The sequence below is a fragment of the Talpa occidentalis genome, unplaced genomic scaffold, assembly GCF_014898055.3.
Source record: "Talpa occidentalis isolate TD23 unplaced genomic scaffold, MPIMG_talOcc4v2.1 talOcc4.8, whole genome shotgun sequence".
Taxonomy (NCBI): Eukaryota; Metazoa; Chordata; class Mammalia; order Eulipotyphla; family Talpidae; genus Talpa; species Talpa occidentalis.
The window spans coordinates 7,087,264-7,100,754 of record NW_023605194.1 but is presented as its reverse complement, the minus strand read 5'-3'; the positions used below and the strand labels follow the sequence as shown (position 1 = coordinate 7,100,754).

The 13,491-nt window shown below is 36.5% G+C and overlaps 1 protein-coding gene across 3 annotated transcripts in view; it reads left to right on the top strand.

Moving 5' to 3' along the window:
• Positions 1 to 13,491, top strand: part of INPP5F (inositol polyphosphate-5-phosphatase F) — a 66,012-nt gene that overhangs the window by 28,799 nt on the left and 23,722 nt on the right. For all 3 annotated transcript variants that reach the window (XM_037497652.2, XM_037497654.2, XM_037497653.2), the window contains exons 3-9: positions 4,986 to 5,122; positions 8,312 to 8,440; positions 8,659 to 8,826; positions 8,948 to 9,004; positions 10,990 to 11,188; positions 11,715 to 11,894; positions 12,736 to 12,803. In XM_037497652.2, coding sequence (XP_037353549.1) covers positions 4,986 to 5,122; positions 8,312 to 8,440; positions 8,659 to 8,826; positions 8,948 to 9,004; positions 10,990 to 11,188; positions 11,715 to 11,894; positions 12,736 to 12,803 — 938 coding nt within the window. The remainder of the gene's footprint in view (positions 1 to 4,985; positions 5,123 to 8,311; positions 8,441 to 8,658; positions 8,827 to 8,947; positions 9,005 to 10,989; positions 11,189 to 11,714; positions 11,895 to 12,735; positions 12,804 to 13,491) is intronic.

The window sequence follows — 13,491 nt, the reverse complement described above, 5'->3', positions numbered from 1 at the left end:
AAATTGAAGTCATTTCTAAGCTTTCAAGTAAGCACCTGTACCCCAGCTCTTGTATGCATAAATAAATAAATCTTTAAAAAAAAAAGTAGAAAGGATTGCTGGACACTCATTGTTAGATCAAATACTTATATTTTTGTATGTCAATAAGATGGATAGCCATGTTGGGACTGTATAGCTGCAACACAAGTGAGGTCAGGAGTAGGGGAAAACATACTGTTCTGACTGAATGAAAATCTTTATCCACAATTGCTTATCCCCTTTAAAGTAAGTCAACAATTGAATAGCACGAGCGATTGACTCTTTTCCAGGACTATTGTTTTAGTTTGCCCTACTGGTCAGCTTCTCAAGATAATCACTTCCTTATCAGAGTTCTTATCTTGTTGGGAAGTCAGATTTCCTGTCTCTTTCTGAAGGAGCCAGTTTTACAAAATGTGTTCTTTTTTTATTGTAATATGTTCTAAAAATTGGAAAAAATATCATTATGCCAAAGGGCCGGGCTAAACTGAGTTACTGACCATTGACTCTTGGTTAAGTTTAATGTAATGGATCTTCATATCCAGATCTTACTGTGGCAGCTTTAACTGGGCAAAATTTCTTTTCATGTTGGGTGGTATAAATTAATACAATATCCTGCACTGGTGCTTTTAAAATTTTTATCACCAAATTATGCCTGGGAGATACTGGGATCGCTAAACAATAGTGACACTGATACTTTTACATTTCTCTTAAAGTTCAAACTATAAAATAAATATTTGAGTCATTTAATCCTGTAACTACAATTTGCTCATTCTTGCCAGACTTTCCAGCTTTCCATCTTTGGTCGTTTTGTTTTGTTTCACCTAAGACAAAATAATTACAGGAACAGAGGTTTCTCTTGTTTCTTTGAGGCTTTTTATTTGTTTTGTTATGTTTTCAAAACACTGGAAATATCTCAGTGTTCAACTCAAAATTTTCATTTTCTTTCCATTGTGATAATTTTTAACTATTCTTTGAACATTACTCCAAATAGCTACATTTTTTTCAATATGTTATGTTTCAAGAAATAATAGAGGATCCTACTTTAATCTCTCTTTTTTGTCGAAAATGCATGTTTTAGATTTCTAACGAGCTCTTTAGTTCTGTAGGAGCTTTTTTTTTTTTTTTTTTTTTTTTTTTAATTGAGACAGGGCCTCCCCTGGTAGTGCAGTGGTTGAGCGCTGGGCTGCAAAGCTGCCTGCAGCCTATGCAGCACCGGTTTAATCCCCGGCTGCTGGCGAGGGTCCCACATGGTGCACAGACCTCTCCTGCCACCCACTGCTCCCCTCAGCAGTGTACTTCGTCACTCTGCCTGTTCTGTTCCCCACTCTGGCTCTGGTGAATTCTCTCACCCTCCTGTGCTTCTGACTGTACCTAGTGCGTCTATAAATAAATAAATCTTTAAAAAATAAAAAAATAAAATAATTGAGACATAATTGACATAAAATTTACCCTCTTAAGACTTACATACAGTTCAGTGATTTTTAGTATATTCAGAGGGTTGTACAAACCATCAGCACATGCTAATTGTAGAACATTTTCATCATACCAGCTTCATTAGATTATAACAGGTAGCTATTTCCTTATGAATTTGGTCTAAGTGTTTTTTTTTTTTTTTTTAAATCAATGTGTGAAAGTGAAAATAGTAAGATAGGAAACTTGCTTAAAACACTTGAGATGTATTAACCTAATACAATTTGTAGAGCTGATTGGAAAGTCAACGATAAAAATATCTTTATCCATCATCCTCACACTCCCAGCTGCTGAATTATTTGAATGCAAATTTCAGAAAGCATATTTATCTGAAAATTCTTTAGTATATATTTCAACACTATTTCCTGGCACGCCATCCTTTCCCTCTCTCATTTAGTAGATGCCCGTGTTTACATGAGTCTGTGTGGGTCTTCTTTGTTCTATTCTGGTATTCATTTCTCCCATTCCTAATTTCCCTGGCTTTATAGTTTGTTTTGCTATCTGGTAAACATTAGCTCTTAGTAATAATAACATGAATTGTGAAAATTTTTATCTAATCTTCATAGCTACTCTAAAGTAGGCAGTTTAACCCCATTCTACAGATGAGAAAACCAATAATTATGGCAGTTTTTATTGTGTTGCAAAGCACTCAGCAAGCACGTAACAGACCTAGAATTTGAGTTTGGGTTCCGTCCTGAAAGTCCTGAGAAGGGAGGATTACTGCTTACGAAATTCTTTCTCTGTTGTCTGAGATCACTTCCGATATATTTAATTACAGATTTAATCTTCATTAGAACTCCATAAGTATATTGAACTTTTCAGTGTGCAGTTTGCTTTTAAAGAAGCACCTATTATTGTAGGAGTAACTAACTGAACTAAAAATAGACATATTTTATTTTAAAATGTATATACATATATAAGTTGAACTTCGCTATTGGTACTGTCAGTGTTATTGCAGGGGAAAAATGATGCATTTTTGTTTACCAAGTGAGTTTCTATATGCAATAGAGCCTCTGTGTTTGAAAGTTAAAATTTTTATGTTTCAGTACTGCACCGTTAAATTGTTTATTTGAAAGACACTTACTATATTTGATTAGGCACAGTGTCGTCACTGTAATTTATTAAAATCACAAGTCACGTTATTAATATGAAATGAACCCAAAGAAAATAGAAGGCATTTTCTTCTTATTTAAGCAACAAGAAGACCTAAATTTGGAAGAGGCCTTCCTAATATTAGCATACCTTCTCTCTGCAAACACACTGAATTGTTCTGTGTAAAAGAGAAATTATTCCTGTGAGGTGAAGACACCTGTGTAAATATTTCTTTTCATTCAACAAAATGTGTTCCATTCTAGCGGTTTATTCTGTATTATGTGCATTATACTTATTATGTGTTGGGTGCTGACATACTTCTCAGCACAGGGTTGGTTAATGTGTAATGATAATAAATAATGAAATAGCCTGTAAAAGCCTTGAAACTTTGGAGTAAATTCTACCCTACTTTATAAAGAATTATGAAACACGTACTAACTTCTGCATTTATGAAATACTTAAGGCGTATTTCCCAAGGGCTATCCCTAAAATGAGTTAATTAACACCTGGGGAGAAATGAAAGAAATCAAAATACTATATAACTCTAAAAAATATTTTTTCATGTAGGAAATATATAGCCATCATGTTATTATTCAATATTAAGAAATTCCAGGTAACATACATCTCAAGAGGAGTGAACCCATATTCCTAAATCATGCTGTAAACCGGCATTACCTCAATAAAAAAATAATACCAATATTTAAAAATTCCTGATAATTTGGTTTTTTATTTTTTTTGGGTTTTTTTTGGCTCTAGTCAAGTAGTGTTTTCTTAAATGGTATAACCCCATAAGTGAAAAAATTGCTTTTGTATGCTCTCTTTCATAGACTGTTCCTTATTTAATTAAAAATCTTTTGTGTGTAGAAATTTGGATGGGAAAGGTAAATATTGGGGCTCTGGGTGTTTCTTTGCCATCTTTCTTATATCTACTAAAGATTCTTTGATGTGTTTGACCACCCCACCTCCCCAGTTCACCTCAGTATATCTGCTTATTTGCTCAAGTCATGGTGTACTTATAAAGTAGTTTTGGAATTGCTAACCCATACTCTATGAAAAACAAATTCACTAACCAGAGTATTGTTTGTAGTTCTTTTTGTCTTTATCTACAAAATACTGTATTTCAAAGTTATCCAGGTTAAAATTTTCTTACCTGTCTCCTGCATTGTGATTACACTTTCCATTTGTAACAGACTTGGGTTACTGTTTGTGTTTCTTTTTGGTTATCCAGCATGTTCTGGTTGACTTGAACTATTTATTTTTGATATGTGAGAGATTACCATGGTTCTCACAGTCAGGACCATTCAGAAGGATGTATTCAGAGAATGGGTATGCTCTTCACCCCTTCATCTCGTTACTCCCCGCCTTTTCATCCCGTTTACACCCACCTATTCCTGTAGGTGACCAATCTCATTAATTTTTAATTTATCTCTTTCTTTTGTACAAATGAAATGTACAGTATACAATCATGTGGCACTTAACAACGTTTGTATCGATATCAGACTACATACGTAATGGTGGTTCCAACACACTATACCACGCCTGGGTATGTAGTACATCATCTTGGTTTTATGTAATTACACTCTGACACTCACACAATAACAAAATTGCCTAATGCCACATGACTCCCGTCATTACGTGACACATGACTATATGTGTATTTCTCATACCTTCTTTAAGGTAGCACACTCTAGATACTCTAGTGATTTGAGTTAATAGTGTATCTTACTAGATCACAATATTGTATCTTTAGTATATATATTAACAATATATCCAGTTTATCCCCTCAGTATATTCAGGAACCATTCCTTATCAGTTTATAGAAACCCTCTGACTCCTTTTTACAGTAGCATAATACTCCATTGTGTGGATGTGTCATACTTTATTCAAGCAATTTTCTTATGTCTGACAATGTAAAGTTTCCAGTATTTTGTAGTTGAAAACTGCTACAATGAATAGAGTTGAGTATATAGTCTTTTGTGTTGTTAAACACAAAAGGTGTTGTTAAACATCTTCAGAGTAAATTCAGAAGAGTGGCATTGCTAAGTTAAAAGGTAAGTATATATATATACATGTTAGATGTCACTAAACATCTCTCTTCAGAACAGCTGTATCTGTTTGTGTTCACAGCAGCTGTTTCCCCATAGTCTGGTCAGTGAATATCTGTTCATAACATTATTCTCCCCAATCTGATGGGTGAGAATGGCACCACAACATTTTAATTTATAATTGCTCTAATTATGAATGAGACTGAACATCCTGTTGTGTGCATAAAGACCATTTTACATCTTTGTTGTATGCTTTAAATGGGTTATATTGAATGTACATTTCGTTGTTACATTATTTACTTTCAGTTTGCCAAGGTAACTTAATAGTTACCAGATATTAATAAGACTTTTCTCTTTCAGATCTTCCTTGGTGGCTTATTTTAATTCGGCAGAAAGCATTGGTGGGCAAACTACCAGGTGACCATGAGGTCTGTAAAGTTACCAAAATTGCTGTGCTATCACTCTCTGAAATGGAACCTCAGGATCTTGACCTGGAGGTAAGGTGAAGTCTCAGGAAGTTGTGTGGAGACCTGATATAAATATAATAGAAAATATTAGCATTTGGTTCAATAGAACAGAATGATACAATTTTCAAGCTGGAAACTATCTTTAAATAATTTAATCCTGTGGTGGTAGTAGTGGAACCTTTGTTGCAAAATCTGTGGAGTTTTTATAAGACATATAAAAGCAGAGCTGCTTAGCTTGAGGTGGGAATGGAATGAGAGGGAATTCTTGGGCCCTGCCTGTTTGGTTCTAGAGTGGATCTGGGGCATTACCCTATAACACAACACATTAATATTTCTGGAAGAATCAAGTATTCATACGAAGGGAGTTAAGTGATGACTGTCATTAGTCTTATATCAGTTCTGGGCATACTTTGCCATTAAATGAGTTTGTAATAAGCTTTAAAAAATAAACTGTCAGGGGCCTCCCCTGGTGGCGCAGGCGGTTGAGCGCCGCGCTGTGAAGCTGTTCGCAGACTCTGCAGCACCGGTTCGATCCCAGCTGGCCAGTGAGGGTCCCACATGGCTCAGCAGACCTCTCCTGTCTTGCCTGCTGCTCCCCTCAGCAGTGTATTTTGTCAGTCTGCCTGTTCTATTCCCCACTCTGTCTCTGGTGAATCCTCTCACCCTCCCGCTCATCTGGCGTGTTCCCTGATTCTTGTATATATAAATAAATAAATCTTAAAAAAAAATAAACTGTCAGGTTTTAGTTTTTGGACTTCAGAGTTGTTGATGAGGAAGTTAAGGGATTTGGGGGCCTATATCAACTCTCCCAAGTCCCAAAAGAGGAAAGAAAGAGGGGGTGAGAGAGAAAAAGAAAGAAGACATTGCTAAACTAAGAATGAAGAAGCGTCTCCATGGACCATGAATGGAACCAGTAGATCCAACTGAGGCCATTGCCCTGCTGGGTTCTGCATCCAAAAGCAAGCATGTCAGTAAGGGACCAATAAGGGTAGCTAATGGGAAACAGGACCAGGGCATGCTCAGAACTTGAAGCCTGGTTCCAGAGAGTGACTCTCTAGCTCTTGAAAGCAAGCTGTTAAGTTGTCTGCACTTAGTGCAATAATCAATAATCAGGCATCAGGAATCCTCCTCCCTGTTAAACCCTAGCACCTCCCATGAGACACACTGGCTTGGGCAAAAGATAAGGGTCTGATTTTACCCCATAGCAATCAGCAGGATGTCAGTGGGGTTAATAGGAAACCTTTAGGAGAGGGATTAATGGAAGGTATGGTTTCTTAAGTGATCCAGTGTATGGAAACACCATTACCTGGCATAGGGCATATCAGAGAAGGGACAAGATTTTGGAAACAGATATGATCAGTTTTGAGGATGCTGAATTTGAGGGAGTAGTGTGTGGAGTAGGAGGGAGAGGTTATATTTTGGGGACTTGAGCTCAGAGCAGAAGAGCAGAGTTAGAAATGTGGGGTTGGGGTCTCCCTGGTGGTGCAAGGGGTTAAGAGACAACCTATGAAGCTATTCGCATCTCTGCAGAACGAGTTCGATCCCTGGCCAGGGAGCAACCCACATGGTGCTGCAGACTCTTGTATGCATAAATAAATAAATCTTAAGGAAAAAAAAAAGAAATGTGGGGTTGGATATAGTATAGTTAAAATGAGGAAAAAAAATGAAATTTCTAGACAGAATACGAAGAATGGAAAAAGACCTAAGGTTAGAATCTTGGGTACACCATCGTCTTTAGAGACAAAAAGTGATGCCAACAAATAAGTCAAAGAAGGAGCAGTCAGAGTGGGGGCAAGAACTCAGAGAGACTGGAGTCATTAAATATTCATGACAGGGTATTATGCATTTGTCAGACATAGTTATTCCTTCAGCGCATCCAAGTACACTGATGATATCTTCCTCTTGCCCCGGGGTATGTATTTGGGAGAGAATTGGGCTAGAAGTACATAACAACAATCAGTTGAAGATTCCATTGCATCTGAAAACTTGGTCTAGTCTCAACTTCCACATCTGATCAAACAGGACTGGTCTCCCCTGCTCCAAAAAAATTCATAAACTGGGGCCTCCCTGGTGGCGCAGCGGGTTGAGCCCAGTGCTGTGAAGCTGTCCGCAGCCTCTGCAGCATGGATTCGATTCCTGGCTGGCCAGGGAGATTTCCACATGGCGCAGCAGACCTCTCCTGTTGCACCCGTGGCGCCCCTCAGGAGTGCTTTCGGTCTGTCTGCCTGTTCTGCTCCCCGCCCTGTCTCTGGTGAATCCTCTCATCCTCCTGCGCCTCTGGCCTATACCTCAGCTATTGTATAAATAAAAAATAAATCTTAAAAAAAAAATCATAAACTATGACTAGCTTTTGTTCTACTCATTGTTTCTTTTTTTGTCCTGTGTATCATCTAGTAGTAGTTCTTTTGTAAGTAAGGCACTGCTGATGATAAAGCATTTAGTAACTGTTAGCTCTTAACACAGGAGTCTGTCAGCTGGTGTAGCAACAAAACTGGAGTGCTGGGGGAAAAAAAAGTTGGTCTGCATTTGACTTGTAGAATTCTTGTGTCCCTTTCAGAATGTTTGCTTTGTGTATTGAGCCATGTGAAATTGTATGTAGAATCTTTTACTTTCTATGAACCGTTGAGCCCATCTTTTATCTTCCATGTTCCCATTCTCTTCCTCACCTTTGCCAGTTAGACGTTTCCTGCAGCCCTAATGCTGGGTTCCATTGGTGTGTGTAGGATAGAAGGAGAGAGAGTTGTTGAAATGTCCAACTTTTAAGATTTCCAAAAGAGCAGATCTTAATATCATCTCAAGCCAAAACATATTCATGAGCTTGAACATTTAGCACAGATAGCTGTCAAATAATGCCCCCAAATCACCCAAATGTGTGTTCTGCAATATTATTAATCTTATGTGCCAATTTTCAAAGCATTAAAAAACTTGACCAATGCATTTTATACTTCAGTTGTAGTAGGTAAGAGTTTGTTATAATTATCATCCTAATCTGAATTTCCTACCTCTCGATCCTAAGTATTTCCTGTCCTCTATCATTTGCTTATCCTCTGCGGTAGTTTTGTAATCCTTGCAACCACAGCTAACACGTGTTTTCTGATGTCTCCTTGGTCATATTACTAAATCTTGAAGTTTACTTTTATCTACAGCACATGAATTTCTACTTGACCATTTAACAAGCAGATATTAATAACAATTCTCCTTCTCTTCCTAATTATTTAGCTCTGTAAGAAACATCATTTTGGAATTAACAAACCAGAGAAGATTATACCATCTCCAGATGACTCGAAATTTCTGCTGAAGACTTTTACACATATTAAGTCTAATGTGTCAGCTCCTAATAAAAAGAAAGTAAGTGTTTGACATGGGGCTTGGAATTTATCTTTCATTAGTTTTAAAGTGTATGGTAATTTTTCTCCCAGTAAACTTATTTTCAAACTACTTGTCATAGTAAAGCATTGTCTCTGCATGTTCTTGGGAATTATTTTTACTTTTCCTCTAGGAAGTTGAATATTAGCCACATTAAGATTCACACTTAATTCCTGTGGTAATAGATTCATTTCTTCTAGGTTAAAGAAAGTAAAGAGAAAGAGAAGTTGGAGAGAAGATTACTTGAGGAGTTGCTAAAGATGTTCATGGACTCGGAATCCTTTTATTATAGCTTGACCTATGATCTGACCAATTCGGTGCAGAGGCAAAGTGCTGGGGAGAGGGACCCCCGTCCCCTCTGGCAGAAGGTACTCCTCACAGCTTGGAGCAGGGCCCCCCCCACTGAGGGGACAACTTGCAGACCCTTTGACTGCTATAGGAAAATTGAAACAACATGTTTCTGAACTATTTATTCTCTAACTTTTCCAGGTCGATGACCGATTTTTTTGGAATAAATACATGATACAAGATCTTACTGAGATTGGTGTGAGTAGTTGTTTCTAAAATATCCTAATGTACATAATATTTGTGGAGCAAGTATTCTTCAATTGTATTGCAATAAATTAAAAATTTCGCAGTAGTGTTTTTCCCAATGAAATGGGAACCATTTAGCGAGGGAAACCAAAGCATTATTTTAAGACAGTTCATGATTTTACTGCATAGACACAGGCTTAAATCAGTTTAGTAGGTTCCCATAGGATAGTAGCAAATTTAAGACTGTGGAGTTAACATCCACGGAGTTCCTGTAAAAAGAGGTGCTTTGTTTACTCATTGGAAATGTTGAAATCCAGTTGTCCTTGTGATGATACCCCGTCATTTACCTATGCTGTTTGCTTATCTGGGAATTGGGATAGACAGATCTGCAAGGACAGCCCAGGACTGCTAGCAGTTGAACCAGGGAAGGCAGGGACTAAGGTGATGTTATTGCATGAGTTTCCTTCCAATTTTATGATTACTTCCTTTTCTCTGTTGGAGAATTATGATTGTCCGACAACAATTCACTTAATCAGTCAACAAATATTTGCTGAAGGCCTGCTATGTGCCAGTTACTGGATTGGATACAAAGTGGGCCAATAGCTAAATAGGGGCACATATTGTCTTTTTCTTAAATTTAAAAATTTTCTTCTTCCTTTCTCCCACTTTGTGGGAGTCATTATAAATTATTTTGACTTTATTTTGTGGCATCTACCACTAGATATCATAAACTTCTATTTGAGAATGAGGCGTGAAAATGTTCTCACCTCTTTATGATTCTAATCAAACTATGTCCACCAAAACTCAGTGATGGGGATATTAGGGTGTCTGTAATGAATATGTGTCCTGTGTGCTGACATTGGCAGAGTCTTTGTCAAACACTGTATCGCCATTTAGAATTGATGACTTATAATAAAGGTGACATTTTGCACATACATTCTCTGCTCCTGTGAAGACCTTTGCATTTATTGCTAGAACAAAAACACAGTAATGGGAATGGTGATAAGAACAATGAATACAAATAGGCTCATCGCTATTTTCAAATCTAACTACCTTCCTAACATCTTTCCACAGCCTCCATAAAACAAAACGAAACTGTGAGGTAGGGCCTGGAGTATATGGTTATGGAAGAAAAGGTGAACTAGAAATTGATGCTGAGGTTAAAATGAGATCAGTTATGGAGAAAGGAGAGACAGAGGGACGAAGCACAACTCTCTGGGGGATCTTTTTTTTTTTTTTAAACTTTTATTGTCCCTGCATACAATCAGTTGAGAAATTTTAGTATTCTTAGTCTAAAAGACGTAGAGGAAGAAAGCTAACTCTAATTAGTACTCTCAATTATGTTGGATGACTTTAAAATAAAAAATTATCAAGGCTGTTTAGAGGAGTCAGATTCACTTCTTGGATTTTGGCTTGTGAAACAAATTTTTTTCTAAACTTGGAAAACAGTAGACTTCTTCGTTTCATAATACTGATCAGAGTTGTATTTATTAAATGCTTAATACAATTAGGAGTTGAAAATCAACCTTTAAACTTTATTTTTTTCTCTCTGACAGGAATAATCATAATAGCTGCATTTGTTAAACACTTACTATAAAATGACAGTCACTATGCTAGACATGTTTTACGCATTTACTGTTCACAGCAGTGTTTTTGAGGTGGTAGTTTTTTTTTCATGGAGAAGAACGTGGTGCATGGTAAGGTTAAGTGGTTCGCCTAAGTGAGTTTATGGATTTGCACCCCAGCAACTTGGCTCGGATGTAGTGGTCCGTCTCAGACAGCTCTTCCTGAGTGATGTCTATGAGAAAAGGATGAACCATACCTCCACCCCCTTCCATTCCTTAGTGCTCTCCAAAAAGCAGAAAATATGGTTAGACAGTGGAAGATTTCTGCTTTTAATAAACTGACAAATGTGTGCTAGCTAGCTACTGTTTGAGTATCAGAAAGTAGCCATGCTGTCTGGAATAGAAACAACATGATGTCGGTATTGTTTTTAGACACCAGATGTCGACTTCTGGATTATCCCCATTATCCAAGGTTTCGTGCAGATTGAAGAATTGGTGGTTAATTATAATGAATCGTCTGATGATGAGAAAAGCAGCCCAGAGACCCCTCCTCAGGATTCCACTTGTGTAGATGACATTCACCCACGATTTCTTGTGGCTCTCATTTCACGCCGAAGTAGGCACAGAGCTGGTGAGTAGAGGCCTCTGAGGGTGTGCAAACCAAATCCAGGTGGAACAGAAAATATGCAGTTGTGTAGAAATGTTAAGAATGGACTTGGAAACACAGTTGATCTTAGAGAGCTCAGTGATTCAATAGTTTGATGTAACTGGGAACCAATTTTTGGAGAGGTGAGTGGAAAGAGTTAGTAAATGGGGAAAGAAAAAGGGTATATATTTGGAGAAGAGAAGGAAGTCACCAGGGAGGTATTTATAAATACTGGCATTCCCACTGATTAGCTTGTCTCACACTGAAAAATCCTGGAGTACTGGCATTTTTGGGAAAAGCCATCTCTTCCACTTCAGTGGAATTAACTTCATCTTTTAAAATTCAGTGATATATATACAATTATGATTTGGGGCAAGATCATGCTGGTCTGTCTGGCAGTTGCATATTTGGTTCCCAGGCTGTCCTAAAAGACTAAGATTTGGTTAAGAAGCATTATCTAATCAGGCTAAGTTTTTAAAAAAAGTTTTTTTCTGTTTTAATTTTCCTTTAGGAATGCGCTATAAACGAAGAGGAGTGGATAAAAATGGAAATGTTGCAAATTATGTGGAGACTGAGCAGTTAATTCATGTTCATAATCACACCTTGTCATTTATTCAAACACGTGGTTCTGTGCCTGTCTTTTGGAGCCAGGTTGGGTATCGATATAATCCGAGACCTCGATTGGACAAAAGTAAGTGTGTTAATTATTTGGCTTGCAAATAGTGATTTCAGAGAGGATATTTTTAAAAATATTAGATACTGCAGAGGTTTGGATTTGCTTTGCCAGATAACGTCATTCAAAACCCACACAGTGAAATGTAATAGTGATAGAATGATAAGCATCATAATGGCTATTGACAGTTTAAATATTTAACAATAAAAATATTCCCCATAAAGCAAGATGTAGTTTCATAGATTTTAAATTGTTTGACGAATACTTTATTGAATGCTCAGTTTCAGAAACGGGTAAATATATCCAGTATTTGTAGGTACAGGAAATATCTTAAAACATGGCATCTGCAAAAAGTAGATTCCTTTAATCAGTGTCTCACTGTGGAAGGTTTGCTTTAAATATTGACAATTTAATTTTTTTCAGTATTTTATCTTTAGCAGTGAAATAGCTTAGTCAAGTCAATCTAATTAGACTGCTGAATGAGTTTGATTTTAAAAATTAAGTGTGCAGAATATTTTTCTCTCAATACTTATATTTGTGGGCATTCAGTAAAACTAGCCTTTTATATCTTACCTTGTTTTAGAGGGATTTTTATTTTATTTATAAACTACATGAAACCTTTTCTGAGAAGTAGGCTGGGTGTGTAAATAATGTCTGAATTCATTTGCATTTTCAGTATGTTTCAATTTAATTGGAAAAAATCAGCTTTTGGCTTAGCATTTCATTTTAAAATACTGTTTTTAGACTCTCTTAGTTACATTTGGGCTGTCAGTAAATTAAGAGTAAAGATGAAATAGACACTAATTTCTGCCTTAAACATGGGAAGAAAAAAAATAGATTTTGTATCACTTCTTTATAGGTGAAAAGGAAACTGTTGCCTATTTCTGTGCCCATTTCGAAGAACAACTGAAAATTTACAAAAAACAGGTGGGCTTTGATCTGCAGTAATAAGTGTTCCTACATATTTAGAAATGACTATGTATCTGTTTCTTTAAATTTCATGAAAATAACAATGTGCAGTTCTTAAGCAAAATGGCATTTGTAATGAAGTTAAAAAAACACATATAAACTAAGAGTATTGTTAATATTTGTTAATAATTATCATTGAGTCAGCTACTTTAGACTGTTCTTGGATAGGAGGTTATTCTACAGTCAATAATTAACAGTCTAAGAAGTATCTAGAATAACAAATGAAAGGCCTCTCTTAGTACCACCTGTAGTTGTACCTTCCTAAGATAATTCTGTGTGTATCTTTCAATATGTTTTTTAATCTGTTCCCCTTTCATATGTATTCATGCACGCATATACTGGAATGTGATCATACAAACTAAAATCACTTGAAAACTGTTATATAACATTGATGACCAGATTTCAGATTCAAGATTAAAATGTAACAGTAACTCTTATTCATTAGCAGTGATCAGTCTCAATGCCATGTGGTGCATTTTTCTAGCAGCAACAAAAATAAAATAGGAAAAATTAACCTAAAATCTAATAAATGTGCATGTGCAGAGTAGAAAAAAGAATCACTGATGAACACAAAATAAACATGAATAAATGGAGAGAAAATACTATGTTCCTAGAAGATTTATTACTGAATATATTTCAGTTCTTC